This window comes from Rana temporaria, chromosome 2, assembly GCF_905171775.1.
Source record: "Rana temporaria chromosome 2, aRanTem1.1, whole genome shotgun sequence".
In the NCBI taxonomy this organism is placed as follows: Eukaryota; Metazoa; Chordata; class Amphibia; order Anura; family Ranidae; genus Rana; species Rana temporaria.
In genome coordinates, this window is record NC_053490.1 from 110576103 (window position 1) to 110602261 (window position 26159).

At 50.6% G+C, this 26159-nt stretch overlaps 1 protein-coding gene across 1 annotated transcript in view; it reads right to left on the minus strand.

The window, feature by feature from the left end:
* Nucleotides 1-26159, minus strand: part of LOC120929371 (gametocyte-specific factor 1-like) — a 132643-nt gene that overhangs the window by 98898 nt on the left and 7586 nt on the right. The window contains exons 3-4 of the mRNA XM_040340757.1: nucleotides 12588-12726; nucleotides 7201-7298 (exon numbers count right to left, since the gene is read on the minus strand). Of these exons, the coding sequence (XP_040196691.1) occupies nucleotides 7201-7298; nucleotides 12588-12726 (237 nt within the window). The remainder of the gene's footprint in view (nucleotides 1-7200; nucleotides 7299-12587; nucleotides 12727-26159) is intronic.

Below are 26159 nucleotides of genomic sequence, written 5' to 3' on the forward strand. Positions count from 1 at the left end.
GGACTTCCGTGCACGCATCATGGTAGAGATTACCGGGCCCGACAGGCCCCGGTCCTTCAGTACCTGGTTCTCAACAGCCACGCCGTTAAAGCCAGTGACCGTAAAGCAGGATGGAAGATCGGGCCCTGAGACAGGAGATCTTCCCTCAGAGGCAGGCGCCAGGGGGCGTCTGCCACCAGACGTACCAGGTCCGCGTACCAAGAGCGACGCGGCCAATCTGGGGCGATCAGGATCGTAGGAATCCCTTCGGCCTCCACCCTGCGCAGCAGGCGGGGTAGGAGCCTTAGAGGAGGGAAGGCGTAAATCAGGTGATATTGACCCCAGGGAGCCACCAACGCGTCTGACGTGCCTGCCCACGGGTCCCTTGACCTGGCCACAAACCGTGGTACCTTCCGATTGAGACGGGACGCCAGAAGGTCCACGTCTGGAGTGCCCCATTTTTGGCACAGGATCTGAAACACCTCCGGGTGGAGAGACCACTCCCCTTGATCCAGAGTCGTGCGACTTAGGAAGTCGGCCTGCCAATTCAGAACTCCCGGAATGTATACCGCTGACAGGGCCGGAACGGACCTTTCGGCCCACCGAAGTATGTGAGCGACCTCCGTCGCCGCGGCCGAGCTCCTTGTGCCGCCCTGATGATTGACGTACGCCACGGCCGTGGCGTTGTCGGACTGGATCCTGACAGGACGGCCCTGCAGCTCCAGGGACCACCTGACAAGGCACAGCTTGATCGCTCGGAGCTCCAGGATATTGATCGGCAGGCGGGACTCCTCCTGAGTCCATCGCCCCTGGGCTGACTGGGTGCCCCAGACGCCCCCCCAGCCGATGAGGCTGGCATCCGTCGTGACCACTGTCCAGCGGCACGGAAGAAAAGACTTCCCGGACCGAAGCACCGGAGACGTCAGCCACCATGCCAGGGAAGACTTGGCCAGATGGCTCAACCGAATCTGGCGATCCAGAGAAGATAGGACCCTGTCCCATCAAGACAGAATCTCCTTCTGTAGTACCCTGGTGTGGAATTGGGCATACGGAACGGCCTCGAAGGAGGCCACCATCAGACCCAGAACCCGCATGCAGAAGCGAAGAGACGACCACTTCTGGGTCGACAACTGTCTCACTGCAGATTGCAGGGTCCGCAGTTTTTCCGATGGGAGGAACACTTTTGCCTCCCCCGAATCCAAAACCATCCCCAGGTGTTCCAGCCTCTGGGACGGAACCAACACTGATTTTTTGAGAATCAGAAGCCAGCCGAACTCCTGCAGAGTCCGACACGTGATGGACACGTCCTCCTCTAACTCTGAGCTTGAAGAAGCTCTCAGGAGAAGGTCGTCCAGGTATCCCACGATAGCGATCCCTCGCTGCCTTAGCAAGGCCAGGATCGGGGCGAGCACCTTGGTGAACACCCGTGGTGCCGACGCCAGCCCGAACGGGAGGGCCACGAATTGAGTGGTCCTCCCCGATCGCAAAACGCAGAAACCTTTGGTGGCTTGTGCAAACGGGGACATGCAGGTATGCGTCCATGATGTCCAAGGACGCCATGAAGTCCCCCTGGTGGAGGGCCGCTATGATAGAACGGACCGACTCCATCCTGAATCGCTGCACCTTGACAAAGGAGTTGAGGGCCTTTACGTCCAGGACAGGGCGAACCCCTCCCTTCTTGGGAACCACGAACAGATTGGAGTAGAACCCCCGAAACCGTTCCAGCGAGGGAACCGGCACAACCACCCCTCTGTCCAGAAGATGCTGGACAGCCCCGGACAGGGCTAGCCGACGATCCGGAGGAAGCTGGAGGTTGGATGGAAAAAATCTGTTTGGGGGACAAGAGAGGAACTCTATCTTGTACCCCGAGGCGACCACCTCGCAAACCCAACGGTCGGTCAGAAGAGAATTCCACCGATCCGCGAAGTCGTGAAGCCGTCCCCCCACCCGAGACCCGGGCGGGGGCAGACCTTCATGCGGAAGCAGGCTTGTCCGCAGGCTTGTTTGGTTTGTTAAACCAGGGGCGCTTACGCCCGGCAGCAGGGGCTTTTGCCCCTTGCGGACCTTTTCCAGCTGCGCTGGGCGCACGAAAAAAACGCTTAGGGGTAGTAAAAGTAGGACCTTGCTTGCGGCGAGGTTCCTTACCCTTCCCCGACTGAGGGAGCAAGGTGCTCTTACCTCCAGTGGCATCCTTAATGAGGTCATCCAGGGATGCCCCAAAGAGCCGTCCGCCCTTAAAGGGCAAATCCACCAAGGCCTTCTTCGAGGACTGGTCAGCCGACCAGCACTTCAGCCATATAAGGCGGCGCAGAACCACTGCGTAGACAGAAGCCCTGGAAAGCAAAGGAATCGAATCCATAGCCGCCTCAGAGAAACTTCTGACCCTGAATCAACTGCTCAGCCAGCTCCCTAGAGGACTCGGAAGCACCCTGGACCTCCAGATTCTGCAGCAGGAGCTTCGCCCTTTCAGTTAGCGTCTGAGCAACCAGGGCTCCGGCCAGAGCCGGCCTTACCGCCGAACCCACCACCGAGAACAGGGAGCGGGCCACGGCCTCCACTCTCCTATCAGCGGGGTCCTTGAAAGCAGGAGCCCCCTCCACAGGCAATGTAGTAGCCTTACTCAGTCTGGACAGGAGGGTCCACCGACGGAGGAGTGACCCACTTTTTTAAAAAGTCCTCCTCCAGGGGGTAACGGGTAGCAAAGCTTTTAGGAACAGTAAAAGCCTTTTGCGGTGTATCCCATTCCTTATACAACAAATTGTCCAAATAAGGAACACAAGGGAATACCTTAGCGGTACGCGGTGGTTTGCGGAATCCAAAAAGGGACTGACACCGCTGGTGTCTCCGCCACCTCCTCTAAATGAAGAGTCTCACGTACCGCAGTAATAAGAGCTCCAACAAATTCCTTGTCAGCAGACTCCGCAGCAGAGTCATCCTCGCTGTCCATGTGGGTTAAGCCCGCATCCTCTGACATGACAGAACCAGAAGCAGCAACAGCGTTATCAGATTCTGCGTCAGAGATATCCCCAGAAACAGCCTCCGGGGGGGGGGGCGCTTTTTACCCCCCAACCGAGCACTGGCAGCTTCAAACCTGGTGAGAAAAGACTCCAGGACAGCCGACACCGATTCAACAGATGTGGCAGGGGAAGGGGCGCTAAGGGTTAATTCCGGCATTGTGAGGAATGAGGGGCCTGATTCAGGCTCCATATTGCAGCTGCCGTGTCACCCCCACTGCCAATGGCAGGAAAAAAGTCCCCCACAGGTCACCTCCCGGCCGCTAGAGCACAGTATGGGGCCCCCTGAGACTCACCACCCCCCTGGTACAGCGCGGTCTGTGAAGGACAAGTGTGTGCTGAGGAGAAGCTGCAGCGCTGCGTCTGTCCCCTCAGAGGATTTGCGGTCATTTTTCCCCGCCGAAACGGCCACTAGAGGCCGAACTAGTGCTGAAAACGGCGCCGGCCACAAGAAAATGGCAGCCGAATAATACAAGCGCGGCTCCGGCAAAATGGCCGCCATTGCGCAGTTTTAAAAAGACAGTGTACCCAAAAAAGACAGTACACCAAAACAGCACACAGCACACACAAAAATGCCCAGAATGACCACCACAGTCCCCTGCAGCGACACAGAACAGCCCCAGCCATACCCGAGTGAAAAATATGAGCCCCAGGGAAAAAAAAACCCTGCACAGCTGTCACCCAAAGGGGGAAGGAGGGAGAGGAAAAAGGGAGAGAGGAAAGCAGGGAAAAACCCTCAGTCGACCTCCCAAGGGAAAACATTCCAGCCAGACCACTTACCTGAGTAAGGGGCCACTACTTACCTGTCCTGCGACTACCCGGCTGGAGGTATCCCAGACAGACCAACGTCCGCGAACGGCATGGTTGTCAGCCAGACACACTGTGACAAGGCCATAGAGACCGGTCATATGTGTGCCCTAGAACCGAAGTTCCCCGGCCGCCCCTGGAGCAATGGGGCCTGTCATGGACGTCCCAAAGCGGAGCTGAGGGCCAGCACACGCTCGAAGGCCGAACCTGGGGGGACTACAAGGGTCGAGGACCCAGCCTGTCACCCAGTCGGCTGTTGATAGAAGAATCGCAGGATTCAAAAATAAAATAAAAAAGCGAGGAAAAAACTCGCAAGATACAAAAAAATTTGCAAGAAAAAACTCCAGAGTCCAGGACTCCAGAGAAAGCCTGACTCTTCTGACGGTTAGGCAGAAACAAACTGAAGCTGCTAGAGCAGAGTGGGGGTTATGCCTGGGGGAGCCACGCCCCCTGGGAGGAGCGGCATGAAGGAAAGTTTTAACACCTTAAGTGCTGTAAGAATTCTGCCTAAATCTCCTGGTAGGAAGAAGCATAACCCTAAGGTCAAAGGATGCTGTGTCCGTCTATGAACGAAAGAGAAAAAATAATTTGATCACTTTTATTCCTATTACAAGGAATGTAAACATCCCTTGTAATAGAAAAAAGCATGACAGGTCCTCTTAAATATGAGATCTGGGGTCAAAAAGACCTCAGATCTCATATTTGGGCTTAAATGCAAAAAATAAATAAAAAATGTCATTTTGACGTCACTTCCGCCCAGCCGAGCTATGGGGACGGGCGAAGGAGATTTTTCCTTCAGTCTCGTCCCCGCTCACCAGCCGACAGCACCCGATCGCCTCCGCCGATACCGACGGCTACGGTAAGCGGCGGAGGGCGCGGGAGAGCGGCGGGAGCCCCTCTCCCGCAACCGATAACGGCGATCTCGCGGCGAATCCGCCGCGGAGACCGCCATTATCGGATTCCAGACCGCGCACCCTAAAGATCGATACCTCGGTTGTGACAGCAGCTGCTGCCGTTACCGAGATATCAATCTTTAAAAACAGGGCGTACATAGTCGTGCGCAGGTCTGTAAGTGGTTAATAAGTAGATTAATCTTCTAACAACCGCTCCAATTGATCCTACTCTTGGCAGGATGCTTCTGTATTTGAATGTGTGAAGGCTATAGATATGTTCTGTGAAGCTACCATTTTATTGTACATGTCCGTATACCACTAAATAAAAAAAAACCTGATCACATGTGCAGCACCCATGGCAGTTGCAGATCAAACAGAACCAGATTCCCTGGCTGCAAAGGAAAGCAGAATGAGCTAATCAGTTTGCTGCTTTTCCCTTAAGGTCTAATCTCAAGGTGGGGGGCAGGGAAGTCCTTTAGGTCAGTGTTTCTCAACCTTTTTCCAGTCGGGGCACCCTTAAAAAGTATTTTCAGTCTTGAGGCACCCCAGTCCAAGGCTTGGTTCACATTATGGTGTGTCGCAGAACACGCGCTCATTCCTGACACACAGAATAATGCTCTGCTCTTTAGAGGTACCATTAATTCTTAATGGTACACCCACACATTGGAAAATGTCGGGTGCTTTAGCTGCAGTGCAATTAAAAAAAGAAGAAGGTTGGGGACTTGTTTCCCTGCATTTTTGTGGGTACAGAAGCCCATTGAAATGAATGGTCTGCCCTACATGCAGCTGCACAGATGTGAACCAAGGGCTTATTAACATGTCAAAGGGGCGGTAAAACCACATTGTTGAGACGTTTTTACCACCCCCAACTTCTCTACCTTTAGCTGCAGAGGCAGCAGCTGGGGTGTTCACATGCTGTGGCTGCAACTGGAGGTATACCGAGGGTGAATGGGGGTGCACTGCAACTACCCCGCAACTGTGTGCATTGCACGGTTGCGGTGTAGTGATGCTGCATTTACAGGCTTAAAACAGGTAGTAAAGAGGCAACATAATGCCTCTTTACGGCCTGTCAAATGCCTCTGAAAAGCGATCTGTGCATGGATTGCTTTTCAGAGAAGCAGCAGTCCTTGCTATCAAACAAGCCCTACAAAATCCATTGTCATGGTACAGGAATGGGGGGGCAGGATTAAAAGTAACATACATACAGACTACAGACACAGGCTTACACATGCATACACATACATACCAGGGTTGCCAACTTTCAGTAAATTTACGAAGTTTGTAAAATCCATACTTTTTTCATCTGTCCTTGAATGTCCATTGCGGACATGTAGGCTGCATGTCTAACGGACATTCATGGACAAATGCAAAAAGTATGGATTTTACAAACTCTTTGTAAATTTACTGAAAGTTGGCAAACCTGATACACACACGCACACAGACAGACAGACAGTCACATGTGCACACACACACACATTCACATGTGCACACACATACAGACAGTCACATGTGCACACACACACACACACACACACACATACAGACAGACAGTCACATGTGCACGCACGCACATACATACATACAGACAGTCACATGTGCACACACACACACATACAGACAGACAGAGTCACATGTGCACACACACACATACAGACAGTCACATGTGCACACACACAGACAGTCACATGTGCACACACACAGACAGTCACATGTGCACACACACACAGACAAATGTATAAAGCCATTTTAAAAAAAAATAATGTAGCTTCTAGCTCAGTACCTTTTCAGATTTCTCTTTAGCCGGGTACTGCACTCTAGGGGGAAGCAGAGAGCACAGCACACTCCTCTGCACTTCACTTTCATTTTTGAAGCCGACAGAGCTTCTCACAGTTCGGCAGGAGAGCTCATCTGACAGCCTTCTCTCCACTGACCCCCGCGGCACACCTGAAAACCTCTGACGGCACACCAGTGTGCCGTGGCACACTGGTTGAGAAAGGCTGCTTTAGGTCACCAACCTGACCATACTCACTGATCAGCATGGTCTTAGTCCAGCCATACACAGTGCAGCTTTCCAGCAACCATGGGTTGCAGGAAAGAAATTAGCTTGATTCCCCCCCATCAACACAGTGTTGATGCAGGAATCCCTTCTACCGAGCCATTGTATTCTCCTGGCAGGTGACACCATCCCCACCGGGTGAAAACAGTGATTGCTAGAAGCTATAACAGCCGCTAGCGATAAATCGCAAGGAAAGTCCGGCAAGCTGGTTGTACCCAAAAGTTTGATAAACTTGGTACATTTAGCCTACCCATAGAATCTCGGCCGGTTCTTGCTGAACCAGCAGAGATTCGAAGAGTGTATGGCTTGCCTTAGTTTTAGGGCATGATACACATAAAATGGCTACCATATACTTCACCTATTTAGTTGCCTGACCAGAATTCAATTTTAAGCAAAATTCCCAAAAATAACAAAAGCAGTTATGGTCCAGTTTAAAACAGAGGTTACTCACCTTCCTGCATTTAATCAGATGATAAGGAAAACGACAAGCTCTTATTTGATGGTTAGAGTCATAAGGGCACTGCAGAAGTCTAAACGGATCCTGTGGATCTAAAAACAAAAAAAAAAAAAATGTTCTAAGCATCATCATCCAAAAGACATCACTTTTTAGCCATCCTTATTTACCCGCAACCCTGTTAACTGTTTGCAGTATGCTCTAATACAGGCGTCTCAAACTAGCGGCCCTCCAGCTGTTGCAAAACTACAAGTCCAATGAGGCATTGCAAGAATGACAGTTACCAGCATGACTTCCACAGGCAGAGGCATGATGGGTAGTTTTACAACAGCTGGAGGGCCACCAGTTTGAGACCCTTGCTCTAATATAATCACATACATTTAGAGAGAATCTTTATTGTTGTAAATAGCCACTGCTGTCTGTTGAAGGCGTACAAAACCACACACCACAGAAAGCCCCTTTTCAGGCAAGGCTCATGAGCTGCATAATAGTACTGACTTGCATCCGGAGGCAATCGATAATGATGTCACAGTAAAAAAGGTCTAAACGAAGTAGAAAAGGAAGGCAGTGAGGTAACAAAAAGCTGAGGAAAGATATGCGTCATAAACGACAGAGGATGAATGAGGTCCTAATATAGCGTTTTGGGGTGCAGTAGGCCATATATTGTAAATTGCAGGCATGCTTCCATGCCATGGACACACAACTGCCGAGTGCAGCTGACCACAGTATTGAATGACTGTATATGGGTTCACACACTTAAAGCTGCAAGCCCCTTGCTGTAGTCTGCCTATTTGAAGGGAGGTGCGTTTTTTGGAGATTTGGTCAGGATCCAAGGTGTCCTCAATGCTGAGAAATAGAGGCTGATACTGGTCCCATCATGTCATATCAGTGATGCGTGTGATCAGCCCCAAATTTATTCTGGAGCAGTACAACAACCCCAAACATACAGCAAATGTCATTAAGAACTATATTCAGCATAAGGAAGAACAAGGAGTCTTAAAAGTGATGGTTTGGCCTTCACAGGGTCCTGATCTCACCACACAGTCTGTCTAGGATTAAGGATTTGAGGCAGCCTATATCCACAGGAGATCCCAAATGTTTGGAACAACCTACCTGCAGAGTTCCTTCAAAAATTGTGTGAAAGCGTACCTAGAACTGATGCTGTTCCACCGAGGGTGATCATAGCAATTATTGATGTGGCATTCTCTTTTGTTCATTTACTTTCCATTTTTTTAATTGATAAAATATAAAATTAAAAACAAATCATTTCTAAAAGCAATCCTAACTCACGGAATTTTTTAAATATCCGCCTAAACCATCTTTTGCATATAATATATTCTATACACAGTTTTTTTAGTCCTGCAGCATAAAATACAGCAAAGAGTATTGTGTTAGACTTTTCACCTTTACATAGTGGGAGCACAGACAGCAAAAACAAACATTACAGGGGTGTTACTTCCCTATGCCATCTAAAAAAGTAAAACTTTTTTTTGTTTTTAAGCATAACTCAAAACAAACAAACAAACACACACACACCTGTTCCAACTCGCATACTAATTCAACAAAGCAGAGTTCCACTCAAAAATGGAACACTTCCGCTTTAAGGGAAGGCGATCCTCTTTTTGGAGCCATCCCACTTCCTCCCGAGGCTCCACGGCGCTGGAAGTTCACCGCTTCACCCCCTCCCCTCTGTGCAATCTTCTGGGACACGTCACAGCCGGGCGCCCAGTGTCAGAATGCCGGCGGGAGGGAGAGAGGAGCGGGGCTTCGTTTGCCTGCATTGCTGGACCGTGGGACAGGTGAGTGTCCAATTACTAAAAGTCAGCCGTTCTACTTTTTAATGGGCGGAACTGCACTTTAACCCCTTGCCGTCCAGCGCACAACGATATATGTCAGCACAGCTGGGCAAATGGGCGTACAGGTACTTTCCCTTTAAAATGCAGCACTGTGGGCACGCGTCTGACCGCTGGTCCCACGGCCTCGATGTCCACGGGGTAGGAAGAACGGGGAAATTCTGATGTAAACAAGCATTTCCCTATTCTTTCTAGTGACAGGACAACGATCACAGCTCCCCGTCATCAGGAGCAGTAATCAGTGTCGTGTCACACGTAGCCACGCCCCACCACAGTTAGAACACATCCCTAGGACACACTTAACCCCTCCAGCGCCCCCTACTGGTTAACCCCTTCACTGCCAGAGTAATTTTTACAGTAAAAAGTGCATTTTTATAGCACTGATCGCTGTATCAAGGACAATGGTCCCAAAATGGTGTAAAAAAAGTGTCCGGTGTGTCCGCCATAATGTCGCAGTTATGATAAAAAACGCTAATCACAGCCATTACTAATAAAAAATAAATAAATAAAAAAAACATAAAAACTCCCCTATTTTGTAGACGCTATAACTTTTGCGCAAACCAAACACTCATTGTGATATTTTTTTACCAAATATAAGAATACGTATCGGCATAACCTGAGGAAAAATCATTATTTTTATATCTTTTTGGGGGATTATTATAGCAAAAAAGTATTGCTTTTTTTTCAAATTCTTGCTTTATTTTTCTTTATAGCGCAAAAAATAGGATTTTTGAACTCACAGTAAAATCCATTTCTCTGAAGTTCATGGATGGACACACAGAAAAGACCTCCACCGATCCGCGAATTTGCGAAGACGGCCCCCCACCCGAGACCCGGTCGGGGGCAGACCTTCATGTGGAAGCAGGTTTGTCCGCAGGCTTGCGGAACCAGGTGCGCTTCTGCCCCGCAGCGGGGGCTTTTCCCGCCGTGCTGGGCGCACAGAAAAAAAACGCTTGGGGGTAGTAAAGGAGGGGCCTTGCTTGCGGCGAGGTTCCTTACCCTTCCCAGACTGTGGGAGCAGCGTGCTCTTACCACCCGTGGCATCCTTAATGATGTCATCCAGGGATGTCCCAAAAAGCCGTTCACCCTTAAAAGGCAAATCCACCAAAGCCTTCTTAGAGGACTGGTTTCAGCCACACAAGGCGGCGCAATACCACTGCATAGACGGAAGCCCTGGAAAGCAAGGGGATAGTATCCATGTCCGACTCACAGACACATTTTAGACCCTGAACCAATTGTTCAGCCAGGTCCCTACAGGACTCGGAAGCGTCCCGTTCCACCAGCTCCTGCAGCAGGAGCTTCGCCCTTTCAGTCAGAGTCTGACACCAGGGTCCCGGCCTCACCGCCGAACCCACAACAGTGAATAGGGAGTGGGCCACAGCCTCCACTCTCCCATCAGCAGGGTCCTTAAAAACGGGAGCCCCTTCCACAGGCAACGTGGTGGCCTTTGCTCAGTCTGGACACGGGAGGGTCCACTGACAGAGGAGAGACCCACTTTTTCAAAAAGTCTTCCTCAAGGGGGTAATGGGTTGCAAAGTTTTTTGGAACGGCAACATTTTTTTGCTGCGTATCCCATTCCTTGTACAACATACTGTCCAAATAAGGAACACAAGGAAACACCTTAGCGGTGTGTGGCGGTTTGTGGAACCCAAAAGGGGCTGGCACGTCAGGTGCCTCCGCCACATCTTCAAGTTTCAGAGTATCACGCACCGCAGAAATAAGAGCTCCAACAAATTCCTTGTCAGCAACTGACCCTGAAGCAGAGTCATCCTCACTGTCCTTGTGTGTTAAGGCCGCATCCTCTGACACTACAGAAGCAGCAATAGCATGTTCCGATTCTGCGTCAGAGACATCCCCAGAAGCAGGCTCAGGGAGGGGGCGCTTTTTACCCCCCATCCGGGCACCAGCCGCTTCAAACCTGGCGAGAAAAGACTCCAGGACAGCCGACATTGCCTCAACAGATGTGGCAGGAGGAGGGAGGTCAAGGGTTAACTCAGGCATTGCTGGGGAAGAAGTCCCTGGTTCAGGCTCCATAATGCCCCAGCGCTGTGTCACCCTCACTGCAAGGCAGGAGAAAAAAAAAAAACACTGGTCACCTCCTGGCTGCTACTACAGAGTATGGGGGCCCCTGGGACTCACCACCCCTCCCGGTGCAGTGCGGTCTGAGAGAAGGACAAGGTGTGTTGAGAAGCCGGCTGTGCTGCGTCTGTCTCCCTCGGGCAGATTTGCGGTCTTTTTTGCCGCGCTAAAACTGTCACACAAGGCCAAACAAATTTCCAAGATGGCCGCCGAATGTGAAAAAAACAGCACAGGACCACAAGAAAATGGCCGCCGAGCTATATAGAGCGCGACTCTCCGGCAAAATGACGGTCGTTGCGCATTTAAAAAGACAGTGACAGCCAAAAACAGCACAGCACAAAATCACACCATAGCACCTGTAGTGAACACACACAGCTCCCTGCAATGAACACACAGCCCCCGCTCCGCACACAGGCCCAGGAGTACAAGAGACCCCAGAAAAGCCCCCCCTCACAGCCGATACCCCCATGGGAAAGGAGGGAGAGGAAATAAGGGAGAGAGGAAAGCAGGGCAAGCCCTCAGTCGACCTCCCAGGGGAAAATTCCAGCCAGACTACTTACCTGAGCAAGGGCCACTACTTACCCATCCTGCGACCACCGACTGGGAGGTATCCCAGACAGATCCAACGTCCGCTAAACGGCATGGCTGTCGGCCAGACACACTGTGACAAAGCCATAAAAGACCGGTCATGTGTGCCCTAGAACAAGATGTTCCCCGGCCGCCCCTGGAGCAATGGGGCCTGTCGTGGACGTCCCAAAGCTGAGCTAAGGGCCGGCACACGTTCGATGGCAGAACATGGGGGGACTACAAGAGTCAAGACCTAGCCTGTCACCCAGTCGGCTATTGATAGAAGAATCACAGGATTCAAAAATGCAGGAACAAAATAATGAAAAGCGAGAAAAATCGCAAGCAAAAAATCTCCAGAGTACAGGACTCCAGAAGTGCCTGACCTCTCCTGTCGTTGGGCAGATAAAAACTGAGGCTGCTAGAGCAGGGTGTGGGTTATGCCCTGGGAGCTACGCCCCCTGGGAGGAGCGGCACTAAGGAAAGGTTGTTAACACTTTAAGTGCTGTAAATTCTGCCTAAAATCTCCTGGAAGGGAGGTGCATAACCCTACTGTCAAAGGATGCTGTGTCCGTCCATGAACGAAAGAGAAAATAAAAACCGCAGAGATGATCAAATGCCACCAAAAGAAAGCTCTATTTGTGGGAGAGAAGTCAGTTTTGTTTGGGAGCCACGTCGCACGACCTAGCAATTGTCCGTCGCGACAGTGCCAAATCACAAAAAGTGTTCTGGTCTTTGGCCAGCCAAATGGTCCTGGGCTTAAGTGGTTAACAAACCTACAGACCCCATCTTGTTTGTAACCCAGGGAATGCCTGTGCAGTACCAATAACCAGACAATTCCTGTTCACATTACTAACACCAGCACAATGAGAAAAATACAATGAATACCATAGACATGCATCTCTTCTTGCTCCAACCTCCTCTCCTCCTCCTCTTTTTCTTGTTTAAGAGACATTGCTATCCATTTTGTTTTCTTCTTTGAGGCTTGTTGACCCACCACCTTGTCCGGTTCCTTTTCTCGTTTGCTCTAAAAGAAAAAGCAATAAATCTAAAGTAAGTCTGCTTTACAAAAGTAAAAAAAAAATATATATATCAGCCTTCTCCCAAGGTATAGGTTTAGTCACAAACAGAAATCTGTTACAATATAATTGTACACCTTTGAAATTAGCCAATTTCATATCCGTGTTTTCAGTCCATTTCATACATGGTGGTTCTGTCAGCAGTCCAAGGCATCCTTCTGCCTATGGAGGATGATGCAGTACCATACCCATAGAATTATCTACAAATGTGTTCCAACTTCTACACAGGAGCACAGCCTCTTCAATCAGTAAAGCCTCCCTCAATATCCGTATATTAAAGTTTTGCAAAATATAAAACCTACATTTCCCTTCTGATATTAACCATAATAAAAAAACAGAACATTAAGAGTGAGGAAAGATTTAGTCATTATAAAATTGGTTCAAGCGGTGTTCCGGCCACAAAAAAAAAAAAACTCAAAGCCAGCAGCTACGTATACTGCAGCTGTTGGCTGTTAATACTAAGACGCTTACCTGTCCTGGAGTCCCTCGATGTCGGCACCGCAGCCGTTTCCATCAGCTGTCGGGTGCTGCACCGCCATTGCAGTTAAGGAAACCCTGTAGTGTAGTCTTTCGGCTTCACCCTGGGAACCCTACTCGCATGCGCGAGGCCCTGCTCCTCTCCTATTTGCCCGGCGGCGGGAAGCCACGCAGGGACGTAAAAGACAGGTATCCTGTCCCCCCCGAAAGGTGCCAATTGTGGCACCGGAGGGGGGGTCAGATGAGTTGAACTCCTCTTTAAGGACTTGTTATGAGATGTATTGCTCTGCATTTTGCTATATTTTCAAATGTGATAGAAAGCCTTTTGTGGTAGAATGATCTGTATTTTCCAGTTTGTGTTAATTAAATGAAGTCTGTTGCCATCCACACTGAATTAACCACACAGAGCTTACTTTTGGTGGTAGTTGATCACCTCTGCTGTTTTTAAGATAAACAAAAAAGTGCGACAATTTAAAAAAAATAAAAAAAACACCACACAATATTTTTTACTTTTTGCTATAACAAACATCCCCAAATAAAACCAAAAATATGTAGATTTAAAAAAAAAAAAAAAAAAAAAAACACAATAAGCGTATATTGATTGTTGTCACAAAAGTTATAGCCTTTACAAAATAGGGGATACTAGTAATGGCGGTGATCTGCGATTTTTATCGGTATTGCGGCAGAATGATCGGACACTTGACATTTATACAGTGATCAGAGCTATAAAATACACTGTATTAATGTCACCGGCAGGGAAGGAGGTTAACACTAGGGGGCGACAAATGTGTTCTTTCACTGTGTTCTAACTGTGGGAGGATGGGACTGACTTAGGGAGGAGACTGATCTGCCTCCTCTCCCCTGACAGAACGTGGATTTGTGCTTTTATACACACAAAACAGATTATAGCGCACACATGCAAAAATGACATTCATCCTGCAAGGCTAGTTAAAAACACCTGAACATATTCAAAAACACACACAAATACCTGTTTTCGTTCTGTCAGGAGCGATCATGCGTGCCCGGTGGTCATCTCGGCTGCCGTGCACATGCATCGGTCACTACTCCTTAAAGCGCCTGCCATACAGCTACTGCGATTTGCGCAGGAGTGCGGTGGACAGTCGGCAAGTGGTTAACATGCCATTAGCAAGTTCCCAACGTCAGGGGAGCGTTAAAGCATAACTAAAAGGCAAAATCTCAATTTGTCCCGTTTACCATCATTGAAAGGAAAAAAAAAAAAAAAAAAAAAAATAGGATTTTTGTACTCGCCGTAAAATCCTTTTCTCTGAAGTCCATGGACTGACACAGCTTCCTTATACTCTTGACTGTAGGGTTATGTTCCGTCTACCAGGAGAGAACTAGGCAGACATGTTAATGGTTAAAACATGTAATCTTTAGCACAGCTGAAACAGCCCCGCCAAGGGGGCGGACACTCTGGTCATAACCCTTCACACTGCACTAAGCAGCTCAGTTTGTCAAAAAGCAGTACAAACAAAAAAAAGGAGGGGCAAGTTCTGTGTCCGTCCATGGACGTGAGAAAAAAGGATTTTAGGGCAAGTACAAAAAAATTTTTTTTATCTTTCGTCATGGACAGACACAGCTTCCTTATACTCTTGACTGTATGGACGTACCCAAGCAGTGTTAGAAAACGAGGGGTGGGAACAGCAATCAAAAACCAAATGTCACCCCAACACACCAGAGCTCCTCAACAGAGGAGATGCAACTTTAAACTGCAGCCTGCAAAACTTTGCGGCCAAAGCAAGCATCCGAAGATGCACTTACATCAACCTTATAAAATGTAGTGAAAGTGTGAACGACCAGGTCGCCACCTTACATATCTGTGAGACAGGTGATTGATATCGGAAAGCCCAGGAAGCACCAATTGCCCTGGTCGAATGGGCCGAGACAGGAAAGGAAGGTGCCTGCCCTTTCAGGGCATAAGCCTAAGCCTGAATCACGATCTGTCTGATCCACCGGGAAATGGTGGCCGACGAGACCGCCAGGCCTTTCTTTGGACCAGACAGACATTGATACAAACAGTGAGTCTAACCTCCGAAACAGAGCCGTAGCAGACAGATACAACCTTAAAGCACATTCCACGTCTAGGGAATGTAATACAGCTTCCTTGGGATGTGACAGCTGAGGATACAAGGATGGAAGTACAATGTCCTCATTCAGATGAAAAGCTGAAACCACTTACAGAAAAAAAAGCCTGTGGGCGTAGCACCGCTTTATCCTAAGACCAAGTAGGGGGACTTACAAGACAAGGCCGCCAACTCAGAAACCCGTCTGACAGATGTAATGGCCACTAAAAAGGCCACTTTCTGAGAGTGTGTCATAAGAGGAATTTCTCTGATGTTCTCAAAAGGGAGGCTTCTGAAGCACCGAGAGCACCAGGTTCATATGCCACAGAGGTAGCCGAACCGGAGGAGCAACATGACTCACCCCTTGAACGAACGTACTCACAAGTGAGTGGGACGCCAAAGGATTTTGAAAGAAAACTGCCAAGGCTGAAATCTGACCCTTAATGGTGCCTAAGGCAAGCTTCTGATCCACACCATGCTGCAGAAACAGCAGGATCCTAGAAACCGAATATGTACGAGGATTACACTTCATCTCTTCACACAGTTGTAGGCTTTCCATGTGCGATGGTAAATCTTTCTAGAAGATGTCCGTGCTCTCAACATGGTGGAAATTACTGAATCCGACAGGCCTCGGTCTCTCAGTACCTGGCTTTCAACAGCCAAGCCGCTAAAGCCAGCGACTAAAGCGGGATGAAGAATGGGACCTTGTGACAAAAGGTCCTCCCGCAACGGCAGTCGCCAGGGAGCATCCGCCACCAGTTTCACCAGGACGGCGTTCCAGGGACGCCGAGGCCAACTAGGATCACCGGATCCCCTCGGACTCCGCTCTGTGGAGCAGACGATGAAGCAGTTTCAGTAGGGGAAAAGCATATATATCAGCCGATACTGTCCCCATGGGGCCACTAACGCGTCTGTCGCCTCCGCCCAAGGATCCTTGGACCTGGCCACAAACTGACACCTTTCGATTGAGTCGAGAGGCCAGGAGATCCACGTCTGGCTCACCCCACCTTAGGCAAAGTTGGTGAAAAACATCCGTGTGTATCAACCGTTCTCCTTGGTCCAGCGTCTGGCGACTTAGATAGTCCGCTTGCCAGTTGTCTACCCCCGGAATGTATATGGCTGAGAGAGCCAAAACGCTCCTCTGCCCACCTCAAGATGTGAGCGACTTCTAAAGCTGCCCCCACGCTTCTTGTTCCTCCTTGATGGTTGACATACGCCACCGCCGTGGCGTTGTCTAACTGGATCCTGACTGCATGCCCCTATAGGCTCTGCGACAATGTGGAGAGGCACAGCCTGATCGCCCGTAGTTCCAGTACATTGATCGGCAGGCGAGCTTCTTCCTGTGTCCAACGACCTTGTGTCGATTGAACACCCCAGACTCCCCAAAGGGTCAGGCTGGCGTCCATAGTGATCACCGTCCAGTGGAAGGGAAGGCACGACTTTCTGGCTTGGAGAGCTGGAGATCTCAGCCACCAGATTAGGGAAGTCCTGACTAGTTGACTTACCCGGATTTGACAATCCAGGGACAACGGAGACTTGTTCCATTTGGACAGAATCTCCTTCCGCAAGACTTGAGTGTGGAATTGAGCATACAGTACTGCCTGAAAAGGAGGCTACCATGAGACTCAGGACTCGCATGCAAAAGTGCAGCGACGACCACCTGCGGGAGGACCAACAGCTTCACCGCCGTCTGAAGAGTCTGCAATTTTTCCAAAAGGGAAGAAAACCCTTTGCCTCTGAGGAGTCTAGAATCAGACCCAGATACTCCAGGCGCTGAGTGGGTCCCAACATCGACTTCTGGAAATTCAGCACCCAACCAAATTCTCGGAGGGTCTGGCTGGCTATAGCCACATCCTCCTCCAATTCTGAGCTTGAAACAGCTCTCAGAAGCAGATCGTCCAAGTAGCCCACGATAGCGATCCCCCGCCGTCTCAGCAGGGCCAAGATTGGAGCAAGCACCTTGGTAAAAACTCTTGGGGCAGATGCCAGGCCAAAGGGAAGAGCCACGAATTGGTAGTGGTCTTCTCCGACCACGAAGCGCAAGAACCTCTGATGTCCAACATAAATGGGGACATGCAAGTATGCGTCCTTGATGTCCAGATACACCATAAAATCCCCCGGATGGAGTGAAGCAACCACAGAGCGAACTGATTCTATCCTGAACTTCCAAACCTTCTGACCCCCAGCAGGCCCTTTGTCGGTCTGAGGGAGCCTTCCTGTGGGACCCGACTGATGAAAATAGTTTTTTTTGTGGAAAGAGAGGGCACTGGTCTGCTGTGTGGCCCTTTACCTTTTCTGGATTGAGGGAGGAGCGTGCTCTTATCCCCAGTGGCATCCCTACCGCACATGTGTAGTTTGAACACAGTTTTAATATGCGGGCGCTACTCACGTATGCGTTCACTTCTGCACGCAAGCTCAGTGGGACGGGGTGCGTTTAAAAAAAAAAAAAAAGTTTATTTATTTTTTTACTGTTCTTTAACCACTTCCTATCCCGCCTATCATATGATGTCCACAAGGTGGCTCTGCCATCCTGGGTGGACGTCATATGATGTTTCCTGGCTACGCGTGCCTGGCGCCCACGATGTCCGCCAGGTACACACGATCGGCAATTACAGAGCCAGGGACGTTTGTGTCTGTGTGTAAATACAGAGATCCACGTCCTGTCAGGGAGAGGAGACCGATGGAGTCGTCACCTCTCCCAGTCAATCCCCTCCCACCACAGTTAGAATCACTCCCTAGGGAACACATTTAACCCCTTAAACACCCCTAGTGTTAACCCCTTCCCGGCCAGTCAGTTATACAGTAATCGGTGCATATTTATAGCACTGTTCGCTGTATAAATGTGAATGGTCCCAAAATGGTGTCAAACGTGTCCGATCTGTCCACCGGAATATCGCATAGCGAGAAGGAGGGAGGAAGAATTCATAAACCTATCCCCTATTTCGTAGGCGCTATAACTTTTGCGTAAACCAATCACTATACGCTTATTGCGATTTTTTTTACCAAAAATATGTAGAATACATGGCGGCCTAAACTGAGGAAAAGTATTTAAATTTCTTTTAAATTGGGATGTTTATTATAGCAAAATGTAAAAAAAATAGGATTTTTTTGTACTCACTGTAACGTCCCATCTGTCAAGACTTGTGAAGGCTGTGTCCGTCCATGGACGAAAAGAGAATATAGGATTTTTTGTACTCGCCGTAAAATCCTTTCCTCGGTCGTCCATGGACAGACAGTACCCACCCCTCCTTTTTAGGTTTGTACTGCTTGTTACGAACTGAGGCTGCATGCTCCAGGGCGGAGGGTTATGTCTGAAGGGACCGCCCGGGCGGGGCTGTTCAACTCTGTTAAAGTAACATGTATTTAAATATCATGTTATGCCTAGTCCTGTGAGACAGACGCTTGATGTCGGAAAGCCCAGGAAGCACCAATTGCCCTGGTCGAATGCGCCTTTACAGGAAAGGGAGGCGCCCGCCCGTCTGATCCACCTAGAAATGGAGGCCGACGAGACCGCCAGGCCCTTTTGTGGGCCCGACACAAATAGTAAGTCGGACCTCCGAAACGGAGCCGTCGCAGACAGGTACACCCGCAAGGCACGTACTACGTCCAAAGAATGAAGCGCAACCTCCTTAGGATGCGCCGGCCAAGGACTCAAGGATGGAAGTACAATGTCCTCGTTAAGGTGGAAGGCCGAAAGTAAGGCGACTTGCAAGACAAGGCTGCCAATTCAGAAACACGTCTGACAGATGTAATGGCCACTAAAAAGGCCACCTTCGGAGATAGTGTCAAGAGAGGAATCTGATATTTTCCAAGGGAGGTTCCTGAAGAACCGAGAGCACCATATTCCAATCCCATGGGGGAATGGGAGGTTTAATAGGGGGGAAGTACAAGACAAACCCCCTGCACAAAAAAGGTACCCACCAGAGAATTGGCCACCAAAGGCTGTTGAAAGGACACAGCCAAGGCTGAAATCTGTCTCTTAAATGGTGCTTAAAGGATCACTAAAGGAAAAAAAAAAAATTGTGCTAAAATGACTGTTTACATGGTATAGAGACAGAATAGTTAAATGATTCCTTTTAAAAACGATTGAAAAGCAATTCAATTCAATCATATATTGTACCTTGGTTTCTACTTTCGTTTCTCTGCTCTTCACTTCCTGCTTCTCTGCACTGTTCATGTGACCATAGTGCTTAGAACTACATTTCCCAGTATCCTTTGCAGTTTAACCACTTAACGCCCGCCGCACGACTATTTACATCCGCAAAATGGCACGGACAGGCAGAAGGGCGTATATATACATCCTTGCCTTTCCGCAAGTCGGGGGTCCGATCGGGATCGGGCTGCTGTGTGCACTCCTCCTTTTCCCTTCTTCAGCTGCCAGATCAACCTGAGTAAAAGGAGTCTGTGGGAGGAGTGGAGGAGGCAGCCACACCTCCAACCCCACCCACCAACTGCGGCTGCCTCGGTAGCTAGTGAAGATCCCAGAGGGACAACCTAAAATTATATGACAGGGGAGAGGTACAGCTTCTTTAGGGTAGGAGATCACAGCCACGCTGGACTGACTCGGGGGGGTCCGTCGTCACACCCGGGACCCAGCCGCTGCTCTGACAAATCTCGGCTGTGACTGTCTCACAGCCGAGCAGACCGCAGGCACCTCCCCCTCATCTGTGTATACTACAAGTGCTGTGCACATAACCCACACCCGGCTCTAGCAGCCTCAGTTCGTAACAAGCGGTACAAACAAAGGAGGGGTGGGTGCTGTGTCCGTCTATGAACTCAGAGAAATGGATTTTACGGTGAGTGCAAAAATCCTATTTTCTCTTTCGTTCATAGACGGACACAGCCTTCTTTGACCTTAGGGACGTCCAAGCAGTGTCAATTTTTTTTCGAGGGGTGGGAAAAACAACACAGCAAAAACAGGTTACACCCCAAACAAAACCGGAGTTACTCAACGGAGAAACTCCAACCTTAAACTGCGGCCTGTAACACCCTGCGGCCGAAGGAGGCATCAGAAGATGCACTCACATCCACCTTATAAAACTTTGAAAAAGTGTGGACCGACGACCAGGTCGCAGCCTTACACACCTGTAACACAGAGGCTTGATGTCGGAAAGCCCAAGAGGCCCCGATCGCCCTGGTCGAATGCGTCGTGACCCGAAAAGGAGGCGCCCGCCCCTTCAGGGCATAGGCCTGAAGCACAACCTGTCGGATCCACCTGAAAACGAACAGCGAGTCCGACTTCCGGAACCGAGCTGTCGCCGACAAGTAAACTCGAAGGGCCCGAACCACATCCATAGAATGTAAAGTGGCCACCATCGGGTTCTTCGGCTGAGGACATAAGGATGGAAGAACAACGCCCTCGTTAATGTGAAAGGCCGAAACGACCTTCCGAAGAAAAGAGGGCTGTGGGCGCAGCACCGCCTTATCCTGATGGATGACCAAGTAGGGGGCCTTGCAAGACAAGGCCGCCAGTTCAGACACTCGTCTGATAGAGGTAATGGCTACCAGAAAGACCACCTTCTGTGACAGAGTCAGCAAAGGGATCTCCCGAATGTCCTCAAAGGGGGCACGCTGAAGCGTCGAGAGGACCAAATTCAAGTCCCATGAAGGCAGTGGAGGGCACACCGGAGGGGCCACATGACGGACCCCCTGCACAAACGTGCGAATCAAGGAGTGCGGCGCCAAGGGACGCTGAAAATAAACAGCCAGAGCAGAAATCTGACTCTTGATCGTGCTCAAGGCAAGAGCCTGGTCCACTCCCCGCTGTAGGAACAGCAGGATCTGGGACACCACGTAAGTACGGGGGTGCCACTTCATCTCCTCACACATAGAGATATATGCTTTCCATGTACGATGGTAAATTTTCCGAGAAGTGGACTTCCGTGCACGCAGCATGGTAGAGATCACCGGGCCCGACAGGCCCCAGTCCTTCAGTACCTGGCTCTCAACAGCCACGCCGTTAAAGCCAGTGACCGTAAAGCAGGATGGAAGATCGGACCCTGAGACAGGAGATCTTCCTTCAGGGGTAGACGCCAGGGAGCGTCTGCCACCAGACGTACCAGGTCCGCGTACCAAGAGCGACGTGGCCAGTCTGGGGCGATCAGGATTGTTGGAAATCCCTTCGGCATCCACCCTGCGCAGCAGGCGAGGGAGGAGCTTTAGAGGAGGGAAGGCGTAAATCAGGTGATAGTGACCCCAGGGAGCCACCAACGCGTCTGACGCGTCTGCCCACGGGTCTTTTGACCTGGCCACGAACCGTGGCACCTACCGATTGAGACGGAACGCCAGAAGGTCCACGTCTGGAGTGCCCCATTTTTGGCACAGGTTCTGAAACACCTCCGGGTGGAGAGACCACTCCCCTGGATCCAGAGTCGTGCGACTTAGGAAGTCGGTTTGCCAATTCTGAACCCCCGGAATGTATACGGCCGACAGAGCCGGAACGGACCTTTTCGGCCCACCGAAGTATGTGAGCGACCTCTGTCGCTGCAGCCAAGCTCCTTGTGCCGCCATGATGATTGACGTACGCCACGGCCGTGGCGTTGTCGGACTGGATCCTGACAGGACGGCCCTGCAGCTCCAGGGACCACCTGGCAAGGCACAGCTTGATTGCTCGGAGCTCCAGAATATTGATCGGCAGACGGGACTCCTCCCGAGTCCAGCGCCCCTGGGCTGACTGGGTGCCCCAAACGCCCCCTAGCCGAAGAGGCTGGCATCCGTCGTGACCACTGTCCAGCGGCACGGAAGAAAAGACTTCCCGGACCGAAGCACCGGAGACGTCAGCCACCACGCCAGGGAAGACTTGGCCAGATGGCTCGAATCTGGTGATCCAGAGAAGATGGGACCCTGTCCCAACGTGACAGAATCTTTCTGTAGTACCCTGGTGTGGAATTGGGCATACGGAACCGCCTCGAAGGAGGCTACCATCAGACCCAGAACCCTCATGCAGAAGCGAAGAGATGACCACTTCTGGGACGACAACCGTCTCACTGCAGATTGCAGGGTCTTCAGTTTTTCCGATGGGAGGAACACTCTTGCCTCCCCCGAATCCAAAACCAGACCCAGGTGTTCTAGTCTCTGGGACGGAACCAACACTGACTTTTTGAGATTCAGAAGCCAGCCGAACTCGGAGAGTCCGACACGTCCTCCTCTAACTCTGAGCCTGAAGAAGCTCTCAGGAGAAGGTCATCCAAATATCCCACGATAGCGATCCCTCGCTGCCTCAGCAAGGCCAGGATCGGGGCGAGCACCTTGGTGAAAACCCGCGGTGCCGAAGCCAGACCGAACGGGAGGGCCACAAATTGAAAGTGGTCCTCTCCGATCGCAAAGCGCAGATACCTTTGGTGTCTTGTGCAAATGGGAACATGCAGGTATGCATCCATGATGTCCAAGGACGAAGTCCCCCTGGTGGAGTGCCGCTACAATCGATCGGACCGACTCCATCCTGAATCTTTGCACCTTGACAAAGGAGTTGAGGGCCTTTAGGTCCTCCCTTCTTGGGGACCACGAACAGATTGGAGTAGAACCCCTGAAACCGTTCCTGCGAGGGAACCGGCACAACCACCCCCCTGTCCAGAAGATCCTGGACAGCCCCGGACAGGGCTAGCCGATGATCTGGAGGAAGCTGGAGGTTGGTTGGAGGGAAAAAATCTGTTTGGGGGACGAGAGAAACTCTTGTACCCCGAGGCAACCACCTCGCAAACCCAACGGTCGGATAGAAGAGACTTCCACCGATCCGCGAATTCGTCCCCCACCCGAGACCCGGGCGGGGCAGACCTTCATGCGGAAGCAGGCTTGTCCGCAGGCTTGTTGGGTTTGTTGAACCAGGTGCGCTTTCGCCCTGCAGCGGGGGCTTTAGCACCTTGCGGACCTTTTCCTGCTGTGCTGGGCGCACGAAAAAAACCGCTTAGGGGGTAGTAAATGTAGGGCCTTGCTTGCGGCGAGGTTCCTTACCCTTCCCAGACTGTGGGAGCAACGTGCTCTTACCCCCCGTGGCATCCTTTATGATGTCATCCAGGGACGCCCCAAAAAGCCGTTCGCCCTTAAAGGGCAAATCCACCAAAGCCTTTTTAGAGGACTGGTCAGCCGACCAGCATTTCAGCAAAGGTATCGTATCCATGGCCGCCTCGCAGAGAAACTTTCAGCCAGGTCCCTAGAGGACTCGGAAGCACCCTGGTCCTCCAGCTCCTGCAGCAGGAGCTTCGCCCTTTCAGTCAGGGTCTGCGCCACCAGGGCTCCAGCCAGACCCGGCCTCACCACCGAACCCACTACCGTGAATAGGGAGCGGGCCACAGCCTCCACTCTCCTATCAGCGGGGTCCTTGAATGCAGGAGCCCCTTCCACAGGCAACGTGGTAGCCTTGCTCAGTCTGGACACGGGAGGGTCCACTGACGGAGGAGAGACCCACTTTTTCAAGAAGTCCTCCTCAAGGGGGTAACGGGTAGCAAATCTTTTAGGAACAGTAAAAATTTTGCGGTGTATCCCATTCCTTATATAACATATTGTCCAAATAAGGAACACAGGGGAACACTTTAGCGGCACGTGGTGGTTTGCGGAATCCAAAAGGGACCGACACTGCTGGTGTCTCCGCCACATCCTCCATTTTTAGAGTCTCACGCACCGCAGTAATAAGAGCTCCAACAAATTCCTTGTCAGCCGACTCCGCAGCAGAGTCATCCTCGCTGTCCATGTGGGTTAAGCCCGCATCCTCTGACATTACAGAACCAGAAGCAGCAACAGCATGATCTGATTCTGCGTCAGAGATATCCCCAGAAGCAGGCTCAGGGAGGGGGCACTTTTTACCCCCCCAGCCAAGCACTGGCTGCTTCAAACCTGGTGAGAAAGGACTCCAGGACAGCCGACATTGCCTCAACAGATGTGGCAGGGGAAGGGGCGTTAAGGATTAACTCAGGCATTGTTAGGAATGAGGGGCCTGATTTAGGCTCCATAGTGCAGCTGCCGTGTCACCCCCACTGCCAAAGAATGAAAAAAATCCCCCACAGGTCACCTCCTGGCCGCTAGAACAGTATGGGGCCCCTGGGACTGACTCACCACCCTCCCGGTACAGCGCGGTCTGTGAAGGACAAGATGTGCTGATAGAAAGCCTGCAGCGCAGCGTCTGTCCCCTCAGACGGATTCGCGGTCTTTTTTCCACCGCCGAAACTGTCACAAGAGGCCAAGCAAAAAGGCAAAATGGCCGCCGAAAGCTGGAAAAAAACAGCACTGGACCACAAGAAAATGGCCGCCGAATATAAGGCGCGGCTCCGGAAAAATGGCCGCCGTGGCGCAGATTTAAAAAGACAGTGTACCTCAAACTGTCACAAAAAAAAAAAAAAAAAAAAAATCACCATACAGCACACAGTAAAAGTCCAGAAGTGAACAACACAGTCCCCTGCAGTGACACACACAGCCCCCGCTACACCACGGGTCCAGTGAACATGAGCCCCAGAAAAAAAAACCCATACAGCTGTCACCCAAAAAGGGAAGGAGGGAGAGGAATAAGGGAGAGAGGAAAGCAGGGAAAAAACCCTCAGTCGACCTCCCAAGGAAAACATTCCAGCCAGACCACTTACCTGAGTAAGAGGCCACTACTTACCCGTCCTGCGACAACCCGGCTGGAGGTATCCCAGACAGAACCAACGTCCGCGAACGGCATGGCTGTCGGCCAGACACACTGACAAAGCCATAAGACCGGTCATATGTGTGCCCTAGAACCGAAGTTCCCCGGCCGCCCCTGGAGCAACGGGGCCTGTCGTGGACGTCCCAAAGCTGAGCTAAGGGCCGGCACACGCTCGAAGGCCGAACCTGGGGGGGGACTACAAGGGTCGAGGACCCAGCCTGTCACCCAGTCGTCTGTTGATAGAAGAATCACAGGATTCAAAAATGCAGGAACAAAATAATAAAAAGCGAGAAAAATCGCAAGAAAAAAACTCCAGGACTCCAGAGAGAGCCTGACTCTCCTGTCGTTAGGCAGAAAAAAACTGAGGCTGCTAGAGCAGGGTGTGGGTTATGCCTGGGGGAGCCACGCCCCCTGGGAGGAGCAGCATGAAGGAAAGTTTTTAACACCTTAAGTGCTGTAGAATTCTGCCTAAATCTCCTGGTAGGAAGTAGCATAACCCTAAGGTCAAAGAAGGCTGTGTCCGTCTATGAACGAAAGAGAAATATGAGTTTTTGCCATTTTTCAAGTTGTCTTAAACTTTTGATCAGGACTGTATCTCCTCCAGGCTGGAAAGCTTGAGATAAAAAAAAAAAAAAAAAAACACACACCAGGACGATCTCAGCTTTCCAGCCGAGTATATAGCAGTATTTACAACTCCCAGACCTCCGAGAGTCAGAGATGACCGGGGACCATCTGTTCCCTTATCATCTCCATGATCAACTTCCGTCGCCGGAGGATTCCTTCTCTGGCGCAGAGGTGAGCCTGGAGAAGCTCCGGAGGATGGGATGTCCCCTCCTGCCACCTGTAAGAACTATCAAGCGGCTGAACTGCCACTATGATTGTTCTCATGGTGAAGAGAATCGCCGGCTGGAGAAAATTATACTGGGTTGATGCCTGAGGGTTCAGGCATCCCAGTATAACCATTGAAACGGGGGGACGTCCAAGTACGCCCTCCCGATGGGAAGTGGTTAAAAATAAAAAAAATACAAGGTTTAATATTACTTTAACAATGTCCAAAGGGTGGACATTTGAGAAGTAGTTTGTTGAGTACAAGTAACAGGGACTCTTATTTTGCTGTAAGTGAGCTTGTTTTAGTTACACAATGACTCTTCATAGGTTTACGTAAGTGGGTTTGGTTAGTATTGATGAGGGGTATGCTAAATGT